The sequence below is a fragment of the Pongo abelii genome, chromosome 8, assembly GCF_028885655.2.
Source record: "Pongo abelii isolate AG06213 chromosome 8, NHGRI_mPonAbe1-v2.0_pri, whole genome shotgun sequence".
NCBI classification, from domain to species: Eukaryota; Metazoa; Chordata; class Mammalia; order Primates; family Hominidae; genus Pongo; species Pongo abelii.
The window spans coordinates 70,309,576-70,327,567 of record NC_071993.2 but is presented as its reverse complement, the minus strand read 5'-3'; the positions used below and the strand labels follow the sequence as shown (position 1 = coordinate 70,327,567).

At 47.2% G+C, this 17,992-nt stretch overlaps 1 protein-coding gene across 2 annotated transcripts in view; it reads right to left on the bottom strand.

The window, feature by feature from the left end:
• Window positions 1-4,973: 4,973 nt before the first annotated feature.
• The window catches only part of MYOZ1 (myozenin 1), a 15,708-nt gene continuing 2,689 nt past the window's right edge, over window positions 4,974-17,992 (bottom strand). Inside the window, exons 1-6 of one of the 2 annotated variants that reach the window (XM_002820817.5) lie at window positions 14,727-14,816; window positions 13,258-13,348; window positions 11,084-11,262; window positions 7,816-8,065; window positions 7,233-7,398; window positions 4,974-5,481 (exon numbers count right to left, since the gene is read on the bottom strand). In XM_002820817.5, the coding sequence (XP_002820863.1) occupies window positions 5,250-5,481; window positions 7,233-7,398; window positions 7,816-8,065; window positions 11,084-11,262; window positions 13,258-13,330 (900 nt within the window). In that variant the 5' untranslated portion in view covers window positions 13,331-13,348; window positions 14,727-14,816 and the 3' untranslated portion in view covers window positions 4,974-5,249. Of the gene's footprint in view, window positions 5,482-7,232; window positions 7,399-7,815; window positions 8,066-11,083; window positions 11,263-13,257; window positions 13,349-14,726; window positions 14,817-17,992 lie in introns of those variants that run through there. The other variant, XM_024253308.3, reaches the window with a different exon arrangement.

The following is a 17,992-nucleotide window of genomic DNA, read 5'->3' as shown; positions in this document are numbered from 1 at the left end:
CACTCTGTTGCCCAGGCTGGAGTGCAGTGGTGCGATCACAACTCACTGGAACCCTGAACTCCTGGGCTCCAGCGATCCTCCTGCCTCAGCCTCCCAAGTAGCTGGAACTACAGGTGTGTGCCACCACACCCAGCTGATTTTTAAAATTCTTGTGGTGGATTTAAAGAACATTGGTCGGCCGGGCGCTGTGGCTCACGCCTGTAATCCCAGCACTTGAGAGGCCGAGGCGGGCGGATCACGAGGTCCGGAGATCGAGACCATCCTGACCAACATGGTGAAACCCCATCTCTACTAAAAATACAAAAATTAGCTGGGCGTGGTGGCGTGTGCCTGTAATCCCAGCTACTCGGGAGGCTGAGGCAGGAGAATGGCTTGAACCAGGGAGTTGGCGGCTGCAGTGAGCCAAGATCACGCCACTGCACTCCAGCCTAGCGACAGAGCGAGACTTCGTCTCAAAAAAGAAAAAAAAAAAAAAAAAAGAGCCGGGCGTAGTGGCGCGCGTCTGTAGTCCCAGCAACTCGGGAGGATAAAGTGGGAGAATCCCTTATGCTGGGAGGTGAAGGTTGCAGTGAGCTATGATCACACCACTGCACTCCAACAAACAGAGCCAGACTCTGCCTCAAGAAAGAGTGTGAGAGAGATCAAAATATCATTTCAACATATAACCAATGTTATTAGCAAGATAGCTTACATTCTTTTTTTCGTATTAAGTTTTCAAAATTTGGTGTTTATACTTGGAGCACATCTCATTAAGGACTGGGAGCATTTAAAGAGCTCAAGAGCCACATGCAACTAGTGACGACAGTATCGGATAGCGCAGACCTAGACTCTAGAGTAATGAATGAGCTCTCTAGATGTCTGGGGGGTGGTATCATGGGTGTGTGGTGTATGTAAAAGAAACCCTTGAAATAGCTAACTCAAATGGCTGCAGAGGCTAGGCAAGTGACAATAAAAGATGACCTGACATAGGGACTAGGACCCACTGGAGACTACAAACTCCTATCTAAAAGAGCCACTTTTCCTGAGTTTTAAAATACAGTGATGCCAAACAAGATGTCTGTGAGTAGGACACACAGCTAACTCTGCGGCCAATGTACTGCCTCAGTGAACCGTGGTACTCAAATGTATGAAACACAAGGATTTTTTGTTGTTGTTGTTGTTTATTTTTTTTTGAGACAGGGTCTCTCTAGTCATCCGTGATCTCGGCTCACTACAACTTCCACCTCTCCCACTCAAGCGATCCTCCCACCTTACCTCCCAAGTAGCAGGGACTACAGACACCTACCACTACACCTGGCTAATTCTTGTAGAAAGGGTATTTTAATAGAAGAATAGTAATTAGGCAAAGGGATGGCAAACCTTGAAAATCTGACCAGATTTCTTGCTGGGTCCTGTACAAGTGTGTGCACTTTAAGTCACCATTGCAATTTAGGATTATAATTTGACTTCTAAGTAGAGTTTCCTACTGAGGAGATAATTTTACAACCAACCTGGGCTCCCTATAAATTAATAAGCTGATATCATGATTTTTATTATAGTTAAAATTTTAGACATTCTGAGCTTGAAAAAATTATTTCCAGGTTTTCAAAGCTGTTCACTAGCAGACTCCAGACATTTTTTTTCTCCAACTTTAAGAGAAGGCATATACATATATATATATATATATATTTTTTTTTTTTTTTTTTTTTTTTGAGACAAGGTCTCACTCACACCCAGGCTGGAGTTCAGTGGCATGATCTCGGTTCAATACAACCTCCACCTCCCAGTTTCAAGCGATTCTTTTGCCTCAGTCTCCAAAGTAGCTGGGATTACAGTCACGTGCCACTGTGCCCGACTAATTTTTTTTTGCATTTTTAGTAGAGACAGGGTTTCGACATGTTGGCCAGGCTGGTCTCGAATTTCTGGCTTCAAGTGACCCGCCCACCTTGGCCTTCCAAAGTGCTGGGATTAGGAGCGTGAGCCAGCATACCTGGCCTACGAGAAGGCATTTAATTATTTTATGGTTGACTGTGAAAGCTCTTTGTCACAGGAAAGTTATTTGTCTTTGTACTGCTTTTGCCTGATACAGTACCTGGTATACAGAAGGCACATAATAAACCTTTGTTAAAGGGATATAGTCCTTAAAACTTTTGAGGGGCTCACAGACTTAAAACCTGAGAATCTGATGAAGGCTAAGGCTTATTCAGATCTTAACTGTGCCCTATCCATATTCCCTCAAACTACCCCAGAGTTCACCTCAACTTTGGTAGACAGATCTTGTACAGGCCCAGAACTTCTTACCTCAAACACCTGAGTACCTCTATCTGGAAGTGCTAGCGGAGTTAACATTATGAGAGACAATCTACAATCAATGAGAGATGGGATTTGGTAGCTAAATATTCCAGTTCCTCATCCCCTCATTCAGAATGGCTTCAGAATGGAGCCATCCTGAAGCATATTCTACTGTAATGTTTCTCAAAATTTTCTAGCATATGATAATCACCTAGAGAGATTAATATGACACAGATTCCAGCCAGGCTCAGTGGCTTACACCTGTAATCGCAGCACTTTGGGAGGTTGAGGCAGAAGGATCACTTGAGCCCAGGAGTTCGAGACCAGCCTGGGCAATATGGTGGGACTTTGTGAGCACGGTGGCACACATCTGTGGTCCCAGCTACCTCAGAGGCTGAGGTGGGAGGATCACTTGAGCTTGGGAGGTTGAGGCTACAGTGAGCCAAGATTGCGTCACTGCGCATCAGCCTGAGTGACAGAAGAGTCTGTCTCCAAAAAAAAAAAAAACAAAAGAAAAACAATAGAGATTCTTGGGCCCAAGAGTTTGCATTCTAACCACGCTCCTAGGAATACTGATGCTGCTGCCAATCCATGGACCACATTTTGTTTTTTGTTTTTTTTTGAGATGGCATTTCACTCTTCTTGCTCAGGCTGGAGTGCAATGGCGCGATCTCGGCTCACTGCAACCTCCACCTCCCAGGTTCAAGTGATTCTCCTGCCTCAGCCTCCCAAGTACAAGTAGGTGGGATTATACGCGTGTGCCACCACACCTGGCTAATTTTGTACTTTTCGTAGAGATGGGGTTTCGCCATGCTGGTCATGCTGGTCTCGAACTCCTGACCTCAGGCGATCTGCCCACCTCAGCCTCCCAAAGTTCTGGGATTACAGGCGTGAGCCACCGCACCCAGCCTAGACCACGTTTTGAGTAGCATTGTTTATAAGACTCCCTAGTGGGATTCAGCCCCAATAGCTCAAAGGGACTTTTGGCTTTCCTCTCACGCCCTTATACTGTTTGGATTTCTTTGGATCATATTCCAAATGAACTGGTCTTGCATCCAAATCTTTCTTTCAGGGTCTGTTTAGGGTGGGTGGGAGAATACAAACTATGACAACCCTCTCCTTAGGAAAAGGTACAGAGGGGTGGGCGTGGTGGCTCACGCTTGTAAGCCCAGCGCTTTTAGGAGGCTGAGGTGGGTGGATCACAAGGTCAAGAGGTCAAGACCAGCCTGGCCAACATGGTGAAACCCCGGCTCTACTAAAAATACAAAAAATTAGGTGGGCGTGGTGATGGGCGCCTGCAATCCCAGCTACTCGGGAGGCTGGAGCAGGAGAATCGCTTGAACCCAGGAGGCGGGGACTGCAGTAAACTGAGACGCGCCACTGCACTCCAGCCTGGGTGACAGAGCAAGACTCCATTTAAAAAAAAAAAAAAAAAAAGGAAAAGGTACAGAGTTTTGTATACACATTTAAAGGAGGTAGGCCAGGCACGATGGCTCGCGCCTGTAATCCTAGCACTTTGAGAGGCCGAGGCAGGCAGATTGCTTGAGCTCAGGAGTTCAGGACCAGCCTGGGCAACATGGCAAAACCCCATCTCTACAAAAAAATACAGAAAATTAGCCAGGTGTGGTGGCGAGCTCCTGTAGTGCCACCTACTTGGGGGTCTGAAGTGGGAGGATCACTTGCACCTGAGAGGTGGAGACCGCAGTGAGCTAAGATTACACCACTGCACTCCACTCTGTCGCCCATGACAGAGTGAGGCCCTATCTCAAAAAAAAAAAAAGAAAGAAAAAATTCTTAGAGGGGGTATGAATTCTCTGGAATTTGCTCATTAGATTTTAAGTGAAGATGACCAGGGTAAATGCCATTTGACCCAAAGTGCACTAAAATATGATCCATCTAATGCAGATTCTGGCAAACTTAATCTAACCATTAGCAGCTCATGGAGTTAGAAGTTATTTTCTGAGAATCTTATTGCCATCTTTTCATTCTTCCTGATCTGCATTATTCTTACTTTGTGGAACATGGCAGTAAGCCTGGGACTCTTAGAGAGTCCGCATCCTTGAAATGAGCAAAAAGAATATTGTTGCGCATTCCTATCGGGCTCTTAAGATTTCTTCCCAACCATACTGCTTTCTAGGTACCACTGTAGTGCCCTTGTAACCCTTAGATCTTTTCTTGCTGTGTTCAACACAGAGCCTGGCATACTATAACTGCAGCTGGTTTCTCCCATTTCCTTCTGGATTCTACATGGCCCCCTATTCTATTTCATCCTTTTGGGAATGTGTAACCTTTGAGACATATATTCCTAAACCCACTTTGGTGTAATCTGGAAACTTTATGGCATGCTGTAGTCTGTGACAATCAGGATAACCCTGATTATACCAGCTTCTAATCAACTACATAAAGAGGGTGAACACCAGGGTCACCAACACCTATTTCCCAACTGCGGTGCACAGCAGCTTTTTAGCTTTGCCGGCACGTGTGTTTGTGCGTGATTATTTGTCTCATGTACTATTGAATAAACATCTTTGTAAGTAACTATGAATGTGGTTTTGTGCGTAAGGGTGTAGGTGTGTAAGCAACTGGAGCTCAGGTCTGTCTTAAAGTTTGCATAATTAATGTTTAGTATTTGGCTTTAATTAGTCTCTGTGCATTGTTAGCCTCAGCTTTCATGTGCCCTCAAATATCAGAGGAAGAATGAGTTCATTTTCCTTGAAGTTTATTGACTGTTACTGGTGGCAGAGCAAATTCCATAAACGAGCAGGTTCCATATGGAGCAAGTAGAAGGGGAGCTCTGAGTTGGTGAGGAAGGATGCGTGGAGTGGGGACTTTTAATAAAGGATGGAAAGGTAGATCTCTCCTTTTTCCCTCCATTCCCATAAGGATACTGGATTAACAGTGGGGGCTATCTGCTCAGCATTCCCTCTCCAAATTGGAGCCAGAGAGGGGAAATGATGCAAATCAGAGGAGGAAACACCTCACAGCTCCTCTGTTTCTCCATCCAAGGGGATGCCAATATCCACGTTGTAGTCTACAGGCTCCCCAGAGCTCAGCCAGGGAATAGGGGTTCGATTGAAAGAAGGCCTGTTGGAGAGGTTTTGGTTGTAGAGGACCAGGGGTTCACTCAGCAAGGGCCCCAGGTCAAACTTGGGCATCTGGAAGGTCATGCGTTTGGAGGCCTTCTCATATCCACCATAGGGCATTGCCGTCCTGAGAAGGGGACACATTATTTAATTAAGAATCAGAATAAAAGAAACAGAGCCTTATCATGAGATGCTGCCCTCTTTGAGAATAGGGAAGTCTGTGAATTCTAGTTTGGGATTGCATCTGTACTCCTTCTTCCTTAGCATCCCATTTTGCCTTCCTGGTTAGCTTGTTTCCCCAAAGCTAATAATGAGAAAAGAAGTCTAGTGTGTACTAAATAGAGACTCTTGGATAGCTGTGACCCAGACCAGCATTTCAGAGAAAGTGACCCCAAATACTATAGACCCAAGGGTCTGAGGTCACCTTACATGACAATGTAGAAAGGCCAGGTGTGGTTCAGTGGCTCATGCCTGTAATCCCAGCATTTTGGGAGGCCAAGGTGGGCGGATCACTTGAGACCAGGAGTTTGAGACTAGCCTGGCCAACGTGGTGAAACGCCGTCTCTACTAAAAATACAAAAAAAAAAAAACAAAAAAAATTAGCTGGGCATGGTGGCGCACCCCTGTCATCCCAGCTACTCAGGTGGCTGAGGTATAGGAATTGCTTGAACCCAGGAGGTGGAGGTTGCAGTGAGCCGAGATTGCACCACTGCACTCCAGCCTGGGCGACAGAGCAAGACTCTGTCTCAAAAAAAAAAAAAAAAAAAAAATTGCAATGTAGAGACCCCCTCCCTCCAACCCTAGTGGACAGTGGATATCCTGGCTAAGAGTAATTATTGTTGCCTGGAAAATCCAGGCTCCTTAGGACCAAATACAAGAGCACCTTTCTAGCTCTTCCCTATCCTTTCACACAGACCTCCTCTCCATGGGCTAGAGAAGCCTAATTCCAAAAGAACAGATACTTAGAGCCATCTAAAGCAGGGTGGCCAGGCATGGTGGTTCACGCCTGTAATCTCAGCACTTTGGGAGACTGAGGCGGGCAGATCACCTGAGGTCAGGAGTTCGAGACCAGCCTGGCCAACATGGTGAAACCCCCATCTCTACTAAAAATACAAAAATTAGGTGGGCGTGGTGGCAGGCGTCTGTAATCCCAGCTACTAGGGAGGCTAAGGCAGGAAAATCACTTGAACTCAGGAGGCGGAGGTTGCAGTGAGCCAAGATCATGCCACTGCACTCCAACCTGGGCAACAAGAGCAAAACTGAGTCAAAGAAAAAGAAGAAGGAAAGAAACAAAGGAAAAGAAAAGAGTATAAGGAAATAGAACCATATTACAGGGAGAATAATGGCATCCTAACCTTGAATGGAAGAGAGCCTCAAGAGGCCTTCAGACATGTAAAATGTTATTCCCATTTAACATTCAAAGCAGGCCGAGCGCAGTGGCTCACGCCTATAATCCCAGCTCTCAGGGAGGCAGAGGTGGGAGGATAGCTTGAGCCCAGGAGTTCGAGACCTGCCTGGGCAATATAGCGAGACCCCATTCTCCACAAAAAGGAAGGAAAAAAAAGACAAAAAATAAATAAGTGTAACATTCAAAGCAACCCAGGCTCAGAGGTAGAGTGATTTTCCTATGCCTACACAGCTAATAAATGACCATTGAGCTAGAATTCAAATCCTGCCTCCCAGAAAATTTTTTCCTTCATCACACTGCTATGATGAAGCTGAGATAGAGTGAAAAGAACAGGGCCTTTGATTAGGGCCCCCATATCCCTGCCATCTCTCCTTAGCCTCCTTCTGAAACATTTGAATTAGTCTCCATCCTAACTAAAGACACAGTGCCTCACACTAGAATGCATCTGGTTCCTTCCTCACCACCCCTACCTGTTGAAGGACTTATATTTGGGAAGTTCAGCTTTGGCCCCATAGGCCAGCAGGTCAATGCCAAGTTCCACTTTTTGCTGGGGGTCAACCCCCATGGCTCGCTCCCATGGGGAAATATAGGTCTTGAACACAGTGATATGTTTTCCTTCTCCGCCTGCCTGGTCTCCTGGTAGCCATGGGAGAGAAAAGTTAGTCAAATAATAGCAGTTAGTAGCCAATGAAAGGTAATCCCATGCCCCTACACTAGGGAAATTGCAAGAGCCAGGGACTAAAGATATAATATCCTGGTAATTGTATAAGGTTTGTGGCATAATGATAGTCTGTGGGCAGATCTGTGACTGAATCCAAAAAGCCAGGAAAGTAACTGAAAAACAAGGCTTCTGGTAGAATAGACACATCTCTATATACTCCTGGACCCAGGTAATTCACCAAGATATTTATGATATTTAAACTGATATTATTATATTTAATATTAAGATATTTAAACTGGCCTCCTCTGCTCAACACACTCAGTGTAGACATCATTCCTGGGACAACTCTGCTCTAGGGACCAAACACATTACTCTCGGGTGAGTGTACTTGCCTGTTCCTGTCTCAACAACCCCTGCTGTGCCAGCAGCTCCTCCTCTGCCAGCCTGGCCCGCAGGACCACCTGTACCCCCAGCTCCAGACCCAGAGCCCAGATGGTGCTGCTGATCAGAGCCATACTGTCCGGCAGAGCCACTGCCCCCTGCCTGGCTGCCGCCTCTGCCGTTGCTCTTGCTGTAGGAGAATCCCTGACCAGCTGTGCCCAGCTGTCCCCCCACTGTCGGAAGGAACTTCTGGAAGTGATCCTGAAAAGAAGACAAAGTGAGGGGAAGGTTAGCAATGGGTATTGAAAATATACAAAAACAGAGGTATGTTTAGCAAAGGCAGAAACAGTGGCTAACCAGAAGACCATGTATTTTCTGAGATTTCCCCCTCCAGTTGATGGGTAGTACTTGGGCTGACTAAGAGAATTAAACTCTTCTTTTTGTTTGTTTGATTTTTTTATTGTTTTTTTAGACAGAGTTTCGCTCTTGTTGCCCAGGCTGGAGTGTGATGGCACGATCTCGGCTCACCGCAACCTCCACCTTCCGGGTTCAAGCAATTCCCAGCCTCAGCCTCCCGAGTAGCTGGGATTACAGGCATGCACCATCACACCCGGCTAATTTTATATGTTTTTATTAGAGATGGGGTTTCTCCACGTTGTTCAGGCTGGTCTCAAACTCCCGACCTTAGATGATCCGCCCACCTCAGCCTCCCAAAGTGCTGGGATTACAGGCGTGAGGCACCGCACCCAGCCCGAATTAAACTCTTCTTAAGAGGTAGGACCCCCTTGGTTCGTTTCCTCCAGTTATACCTAGGGTAAGGGCAGCGTGTTCTCCACTCTCCCCTTTCTCATCTTTAACAAGTCAAAAAAGACCAAGACTCCTACCCAGCTTTAAAAAAAAAAAAATGAAAAAAATTATTTTGCTTTTTGAGACAGAATCTGGCTCTGTCACCCAGGTTGGAGTGCAGTGGCACAATCTCGGCTCACTGCAACTCCACCTCCCTGGCTCAGGCAATCCTCCCACCTCAGCCTCTCAAGTAGCTGGGACTACTGGCATGCCACCACACTCAGCTAAATTTTGTATTTTTTTTTCCTAGAGACAGGGTTTGCCATGTGCCCAGGCTGGTCTCAAACTCCTGGGCTCAAGTGATCCATCTGCCTCAGACTCCCAAAGTGCTGAGATAACAGGCATGAGCTGTGCCCAGCCCCAACTAAAATTTGGGAGGATGGGGTTGCCATGGAGAACCCAGTCTTAATTACAAGGACTAGAGAAATTCTGCCTCCTCCCTTCCTCAGCTTGTCCAACAGTCAGAACTCCCTTCTCTCTCCTTCTTTCTCTCCCTCTCTCCTCTTGGTGCCTGTTGGACCAGGACTTCCTGACAGTGAAACTGTAGCAGGTGGGGGGAAGTGTGGCCAAAAGGGCAACATTAGATGCAAACCCAAAGCCTAAAAATAACCCCACCAACTTCTTCAGGAGGCTCTTCTGGCCATCCCACCACGTACACCCCAATGCTCCCCCCAGTGTAACCAGACCCAGGCAGAGAAGAGGGCTTTTGGCCTCCTAAAGTTAGATATGAGCAGCTCAGCACTTTTACTCTGCTCCTATATGAGGACCAATGACAGACACTTCTGCCCCCGGCCCCATGCAGGCATCTATTTCCACTCTCCCCCAGCCACTCAGAGAGGGTGGAGGAGGAAGAAAGGAAATGGAGAAGGCCCTTCTTCCTCAGCTATACCATCCTGTGCCTGGCCCCTCTCCAGTCTCCTCTTTCTTTGGAGAAGGAGCCTGACTAGAATATATCTTGAAGGACCGTTTCAGTCTCCACACCTGGGGCTTCTTAGGGAATAGACTGACCCTTTAAATGAAAGAATGGCTCAAATGGGAGATGGCTGTAAAAACTCAATTAACTCTTTCCAGGATTGCCAGATTTAGCAAATCAAAGATAGGATACCACTTAAATTTGAATTTCAGATGCACAACAAATTTTTTTTTTTTTTTTGAGATGGGGTCTCTGTCACCCAGGCTGGAGTGCAGTGGCGTGAATATGGCTCATGTTCATGCAGCCTCTACCTTCCAGGCTCAAGCCATCCTCCCACCTCACCCTCCAGAGTAGCTGGGATTACAGGTGTGCACCACCACACCCAGCTAACTTTTTAATTTTTTGTAGAAACAGTCTTGCCATGTTGCCATGGTGCCAGGCTGGTCTCCAACTCCTGGACTCAAGCACTCCTCTTGCCTTGGCATCCCAAAGTGCTGGGATTACAGGTGTGAGCTACCACACTTGACCCAAATACTTTTTTAGTATAGATATGCCCCCAAATATTGCTTGGGACTTACTTATACTAAAAAATTATTCATTTGCATCTGAAATTCAAATTTAAGTGGACATCCTTTATTTTTATTTTAATGTCCCAAATATTGCATGGGACATATTTAAAAAAGAATTCATTGTGCATCTGAAACTCAAATTTAATTGGATATTCTGTATTTTAAAATTTCAATTTTATTCTTTGCCTTATCTTCTTCCTTTTTTCTTTTTCTTTTCTTTTTTTTTTTTTTTTTTTTTGAGACAGAGTTTCACTCTTGTTGCCCAGGCTGGAGTGCAATGGCACAATCTGGGCTCACTGCAACTCCGCCTCCTGAGTTCAAGTGATTCTCCTGCCTCAGCCTCCTGAGTAGCTGGGATCACAGGAACCCATGACCATGCCCAGCTAATTTTTTGTATTTTTAGTAGAGATGGGGGTTTCACCATGTTGGCCAGGCTGGTCTCAAACTCCTGACCTCAGGTGACCCACCTGCCTTGGCCTTCCAAAGTGCTGGAATTACAGGTGTGAGCCCCCATGCCCGGCTGCCTTATCTTCTTTCTAAAATTTTTTTAAATTTTTATCTTTATGTCCCAAATATTGCATAGAGCATACTTCACTAAAAAATTATTCATTGTGTATCTCAACTTCAAAATACAAGACTGGACTGCCCCACTGGGCATCCTGTGTTTTATCTGGCAACCTATCTTTAACACTTACCTTTACTGGGAAGGAGTTTTCTCCCTAAGGGTGTGGTATTCGCCAACCCTTCAGTGGCTCTATGACGGAAACTAGGTTTCAGAGGTGGGCTGGAACTCACCCTGGAGCTGCTGGGGGCTCAATATATCTGGGGGTTTAACAAATTTATAAATTTTCAGGGAGGGGATGTTGACCGCATTTTGGAGCTTCAGGGCCTACTAACAAGCTGTCAGAACAGGCACCAGGCTTTGAGATAGTGATAAAGTTCCAGACTCACCATTGAGCTGTCAGAGAAAACATCAGGGTGGTTCTCATAAATAAACTTCTCCACCCTCATCTGCCGCAGTTTGAACATCTTGGAGCCCCGGTTGGTAAGCAGCGACAGTTCCTCCAACATCACATCCCTTGGGACACTGATCTTTTTGCCCAGGTTCAAGCCTGAGCTCTCCTGTCCACCTTTCAGGGAGGCAAAGAAGAAGAATCAAGGGAAAGAGGAAAGTAGGGTTTTCTGGGCTCAGAATGCAGACTTCATCCACAACTAAGTGTGTATGTGTGTCCTGGCAGAGGTCATTTAGGGGAACAAATGCTGTCTAGTTTGTGAGGGATTTTGATTTCCTGGGACTTGGAGAGAATGCATGGGAACTGGGGTGCACTGTGGAGATAATGGGAATACTAGAGTGGAGAGGCCAATGGGGTAAAAGAGGCATGGGCATGGGGTACAGAGCAAAAGGAGTAAAGGAACATCATAGATGGAGGCCATTGGAGAAACCATGGCATCAGGAAAAGCCCAGAGGCCAATCTTGTGTGGAGTCCAAATACAGATGCCATATATATATATGTTTGTTTTTATTTTTTATTCTTTTTTTTTATTTTTTTGAGACAGAGTCCTGCTCTGTCATCCAGGCTGGAGTGCAATGGCGCAATCTCAGCTCACTGCAGCCTCCGCCTCCCAGGTTCAAGCAATTCTCCTGCCTCATCCTCCCAGGTTGCTGGGATTGCAGGCCCGCACCACCATCCCTGGCTAATTTTTATATTTTTTGGTAGGGATGGGGTTTCACCATGTTGGCCAGGCCGGTCTCAAACTCCTGAGCTCAACTGACCTACCAGCCACGGCCTCCCAAAATGCTGGGATGACAGGCGTGAGCCATGGTGCCCAGCCTACATTTTATTTATTTATTTATTTATTTATTTATTTATTGAGTCAGAGACTTGCTCTGTCGCCCAGGCTGAAGTGCAATGGCGTGATCGCAGCTCACTGCAACCTCCATCTCCTGGGTTCAAGTGATTCTCCTCCCTCAGTCTCCCAAGTAGCCAGGATTACAGGCACCCGGCACCATGCCCAGCTAATTTTTCTATTTTTGTAGAGACAGGGTTTCACCATGTTGGCCAGGTTGGTCTTGAACTTCTGACCTCAGATGATTGGCCCACCTCAGCCTCCCAAAGTGCTGGGATTACAGGCATGAGCCACCACGCCTGGACTTTTTTTTTTTTTTTTTTTTTTAATGGAAATGAGGTCTCATTATGTTGTCCAGGCTGGTCTTGAACTCCTGGGCTCAAGTGATCCTCTCACCTCAGCCTCCCAAAGTGCTGGGATTACAGGTATGAGACACAGCCCCAGCCCTATTTGTATTATTTATTTTGAGACAAAATAAATATATCTTAGGGTGAACTCTGTCACCCAGGCTGGAGTGTAGTGTCACAATCACGGCTCACGGCAGCCTCCACCTCCCGGGTTCAAGCGATCGTCTCACCTCAGCTTCTGGAGTAGCTGGGACTCTAGGCACATGCCACTACACCTGGCTAATTATTGTACTTTTTGTAGAGACGAGGTTTTACCATGTGCCTAGGCCAGTCTCAAACCCCTGAGTTCAAGCAATCCACCAGCCTTGGCCTCCCAAAGTTCTGGGATTACAGGCGTGAGCCACTGCACCTGGCCCAGACTTGTCTTAACTACTTTCCCTTTTCTTTCCCTCAGTGAGCTCAGAAGAGTCTCTAGGTATTGAAGAGCTCTTCACATGCATGCACTCCTGCCCACCCCCAGGAAACATGCCTGTGCAGTTTTCCATTTTAAGTACTTACACAAGCTCCCTAGCTCTGGGGAAAGAAGTAAGGGAAATTAACCACTTATTGAGACCTGAGTCTGTGCCAGTCTCCATTATATTTTCTTCCTCAAATTTACCTCACTGACTCATGGGTCCTGTGGTCCTGGACCTGTGCAGGTAACATGGCAGGGTATTGTCTCAGATTATGAAGTGAAAAGGGTAGAAGGTGTTAAATCTTTTCTCTCTTTCTCCTTACCCTTCTTACCCTTCCCTCTCCCACTCCCCATCACCCGCCTTCCCACCACTTAATTTCTCTTGTTTGTTCACCCTAAGATATATATTTCTGGGACTCTTGGGTTAGGGATGCTCTTAATAAATCCCACACTAGGGAGATGCAAACATGTCCTACCTCCAGTGAGTTCCATGATCAGCTTGCTGGATTTCCTCTTCTTATTAGGGGCCGGGGTTCCTGAGAGTGGCATTGTGGAGGTGGATTCAGCCTGGACAGGGTGGGAAGGAGGAGTTGGTGGATGGACAGGGACTGGGAAGAGTGAGTGTCTGTAGGAGAGCACTACTTCTTAACCTGGGTTTAAGGGCTTGAGGGGACAAAAAAATTTTTTTTTTCTTTTTTAGAGACAGGATCTCACTCTGTAGCCCAGGCTGGAGTGCAATGGCACAATCATGCCTCACTGCAGCCTCAACCTCCCTGGGCTCAGGTGATCCTCCAACTTCAGCCTCCCAAGTAGCTGGGACTATAGGTGCGCACCATCATGCCTGGCTAATTTTTGTATTTTTTGTAGAAATGTGGTTTTGCCATGTTGCCCAGGCTGGTCTCAAACTCCTAGGCTCAAGCAGTCCTCCTGCCTCCCAAAGTGCTGAGATTACAGGGGTGAGCCACTTCACCTGACCCAGATTTTCAAAGAAGCATGTATTTCCCCAAAAGGTGAAAACTTGCGCTTTAGGGCTTCTCTTTTCTTGGGATACAGGAAAGGAAGTATAGATGCACACCAGCCCCTGTTGTCTACCAACCTGTTGTGAGCTGTTTTTCATAGAGTCAGTGCAGGAATTAGGAACATAGCTAGGGGTGGGGAGTGTTTAAAAAACAATAACGCAAGCAGGGCAATGCACCCAGGTTTCATCAGCTTGGCATGATTTGAAGTTTTTATTTCAGACTGGGATATCAGACTGGGGCTGTGATTCCAGGCTCTGGTCTCTCCTCAGTCTTCCCCTAGTCCCCAGGAGGACAGAGAAATGTTCTGCCAGGGTTGAGGAGATTCAGCCAAAAACACTCTCCATAGGAAAGAGAGGTTGTTGCTCCTTCATCAGGCCAGCTGGAACATGGCCTGGGAAGTCATGGCCCTGCTCCTGCAATCACTCCCGCCACAGACCCCAGAGTGGAGGCAGGTGTGGAATTGGGACGGGTAGGGAGCATTCAAATCCCGACACATGTCAATTCAGCAATATCATAGCAGTGGGGAATTGAGGTGGGGCAGAAACATAGTAATAGGATCTGGCAATGGAAAGCGACAAACTGGAATAAGATAGACTCCAGTCCCTTCTTAAGAGAAGTTGGCACTCAGTGAAATGCTGTCCTCTTCTAAGTCCTGTCTCAAAAAATACATCTGCAACTCTACTGACTTAGTGGGGTCTCCCTTCCCATTCTTCCAGTGCCTCCCCTGACATCTCCATTCCCCCCAACCTCCTGGGCCCCTCTCCTTCCAACTCTCCTTCCCCTCTCCTTCCAACTGGACAGCTGGGAGCTGAGCATAGATGAGGAGAGGGGAGACTCCCCCAGGATCAAGAATCACATTGTAGACACAGACACAGAAGTCAACAGAGTGGGCTCCAGCCTTTCTAACGATAGAGCTGGAGACTTACCGGCTGCTCAGGCAGTGGTCAGCTCTCCCTGGGGTCCAGCAGCTTTGGAGGACTGAGCTGCTGTGACCGGAGAACACGAGCTGGGCAGGCGTGGGGGCAGCACTGGCAGTGGGGGAGGGAAGTTGGTTATTAATAGAGATGATGAGCGCAAGCAGCTCAAGTGGCACAGGGGGTACTGAGACCTGGAACCAAGATCCCTCCCTCCTTGTCCAGAGGCTCAGGAAGGAGGGAAAAGGCCTTTGGGATTCTCCCACTGAACTGTCTGAGCCAGGGATCAGTCTGCCCAGGGACTCCCCTTCACATTGCACCTAGAGCCTGAGATCCAAAGAAGCAATTAGGGAGAAATTGAAGACTGAGAGGGAGACAGGAAGTAGACAGCAAGTATTGGATAGGAATTCAGTCAGAGAGAGTCTGGGGAACATGCCCTGAGGGCCACACAGAGCCAGTCCAGGGCAGAGTGGAGAGACCTGTGGGTGCATTTGGAGCAGGGAGGGCTTAAAGTGCTATATTTGTGGACAAAAAGGGAAGTCTTCATCGTGGAACTGCTCTTTTAAAGTTCCTGGATAGGTTGGTCTTTTCTTGGTGAGGGCTAGATCTTGGTAGGTTAAGGGACCAAATTAACCAAACCCAGTACCTCCTACAAAGGAATGATGTGGGGAAGACTTGACAATTACTCTGTCTGCCTTACTCTCTATTCTTTCCTCTTGAGCTCTGGCAGTTTTAAGAAAAGGCAAACACTTGCATCTGCCTTTTTTTTTTTTTTTTTTTGAGATGGAGTTTCACTCTTGTTGCCCAGGCTGGAGTGCAGTGGTGCAGTGGTGCGATCTCGGCTCACTGCAACCTCCACCTCCTGGGTTCAAGCAATTCTCCTGCCTCAGCCTACTGAGTAGCTGGGATTACAGGTGTCCACCACCATGCCCAGCTAATTGTTGTATTTTTAGTAGAGACAGGGTTTCACCACGTTGGCCAGGCTGGTCTCAAACTCCTGACCTCAGGTGATCCACCCGTCTTGGCCTCTCAAAATGTTGGAATTACAGGCGTGAGCCACCGCCAGGATCTGGTCTCTAAGGAGTTATTCTCTAGCCACCACGCCCAGCCAGGATCTGCCTTTTAACCTCCATTTGCTGTTGAGATGCTCAGTTCAACCTGCTGTGCGGGATAGACATCGATGTCTCCCTGAGAAGCACATATAGGCTCTCTGAGGTTTCTTTTTTTTTTTCAGATGGAGGCTCGCTCTGTTGCCCAGGCTGGAGTGCAGAGGCGCAATCTCGGCTCACTGCAAGCTCCGCCTCCCAGGTTCACGCCATTCTCCTGCCTCAGCCTCCCAAGTAGCTGGGACTACAGGCGCCCGCCACCACTCCCGGCTAATTTTTTTTTGTATTTTTAGTAGAGACGGGGTTTCACCGTGTTAGCCAGGATGGTCTCAATCTCCTGACTTCGTGATCCACCCATCTCGGCCTCCCAAAGTGCTGGGATTACAGGCTCTCTGAGGTTTCTACTTGAGATTTCCTTCAAAGGGAGCACATACCACATAGGATCTGGACTGTGCCATTTGTACTGTTCCAGCAGAGTCTCTGGGCAGGGCCACAAGCTCGAGAGCCCCCCTGGGGAAAGCCTATCATTTGCCCAGCCCCCTCTTCAGTAGCTGCATGATCTTCCTCCACCTTCTGCTTAGATTCTGGAACCAGTTGCTGCAGCACTTCTGCTGCAGCCACCACAACCCTGTTGCTGCTACCTGAGGAAGTGGCTTTATTTATTTATTTATTTATTTGAGACAGTGCCTCAAATAAATTATTATTCTGTTGCCTGTGCAGAAGTACAGTGGCACAATTTCGGCTCACTGCAACCTCAGCCTCCCCAGGCTCAGGTAATCCTTCGACCTCAGCCTCCCAGGTAGCTAGGACTGCTGGTACATGCCACCACGCCCAGCTAATTTTCATATGTTTTGTAGAGACGGGGTTTCGCTATGTTGCCCAGGCTGGTCTCAAACACCTGGGCTCAAGCAATCCTCCTGTCTTAGCTTCCCAAAGTGCTAGGATTACAGGCGTGAGCCTCTGTGCCTAGCTGGCTTTTTAAAACATTATTTATTTCCTACCTCAGCCTCTGAGTAGCTGGGACTACACGTACACACCAGGAAGTGGCTTTTGTAGCTTCCTTTGGCCCTTTCTGAGCTCTTTACTCTTCCTGACCATGTCCTTTTTCCATCCTGTGGAGACCCTAAAAGGTATCCCCTCCCAGTTGGCTTCTGCCCAGGCCAGTTATGCCTCCAGACCCCTCATCTTTTGTCCTCCTCCATCCCCTCCCAACCCAAGGAAGCAATTAGAAGAAAAAATGGGCCGGGCACGGTGGCTCATGCCTGTAATCACAGCACTTTGGGAGGCCAAGGTGGGTGGATCACTTGAGGTCAGGAGTTCAAGACCAGTCTGGCCAACATGGTGAAACCCAGTCTCTACTAAAAATACAAAACTTAGTAAGGCATGGTGGTGCGTGCCTGTAATCCCAGCTACTTGGGAGGCTGAGGCAGGAGAATCACTTGAACCCAGGAGGCAGAGGTTGCAGTGAGCTGGGATCGCACCACTGCACTCCAGCCTGGGCCACAGAGGGCAACTCCATCTCAAAAAAAAAAAAAGAAGAAGAAATATAAATGGCAAAAGGTGACTTCATCATCACTACCACCCCCACCCTCAAAAACAAAAACAAACTAGAAGTTTGATCTCCTTCAACTGAGAACCCAAAACGACTCAGTGGGTGAAGACAGGCTATTTAGCCTATGGTCTCTGAGATCTTTCTTTGGAATTCTAAGTGCACTTGGAAGAGTCTGTGGCCTGGGTCTGATTATTGGCACAAATGTGCCCTCTGCTGGCAGAATCAGAGCAATGGCACTTTCCTTCTCTGAAGTCTTTAATTCTCACCTACCTCCAATGCCCTCCCTTCTTTAGTAGTCTCAATTCAGCTTTCTTCTTCCCTCTCCCATCCCACCTTCCCCTCCAGCTGTTGCTTTCTCTTCATTTACTTCCCAGAGACTGTTTAATATGGTTGCTTCCTCTAAGGAGCGAGGAAATGTTGATAGCAAAGGGCTCAGAAGGCCTTTCCAACTTCTCTGAGTTCTATGAACTGAAGCCTTACCTAGAAAGTATGAGGCAAGGGAAGGAAAGGGGAGAACTTGGATGAAGACTGTGGGGAGAGGGAACCAAGAAGAGTGAGGGAGGTGGCTAAATCAGAGCAGGACAGAATTTGTAGAAAAGAGCAAAAGACCTGGGAACAAA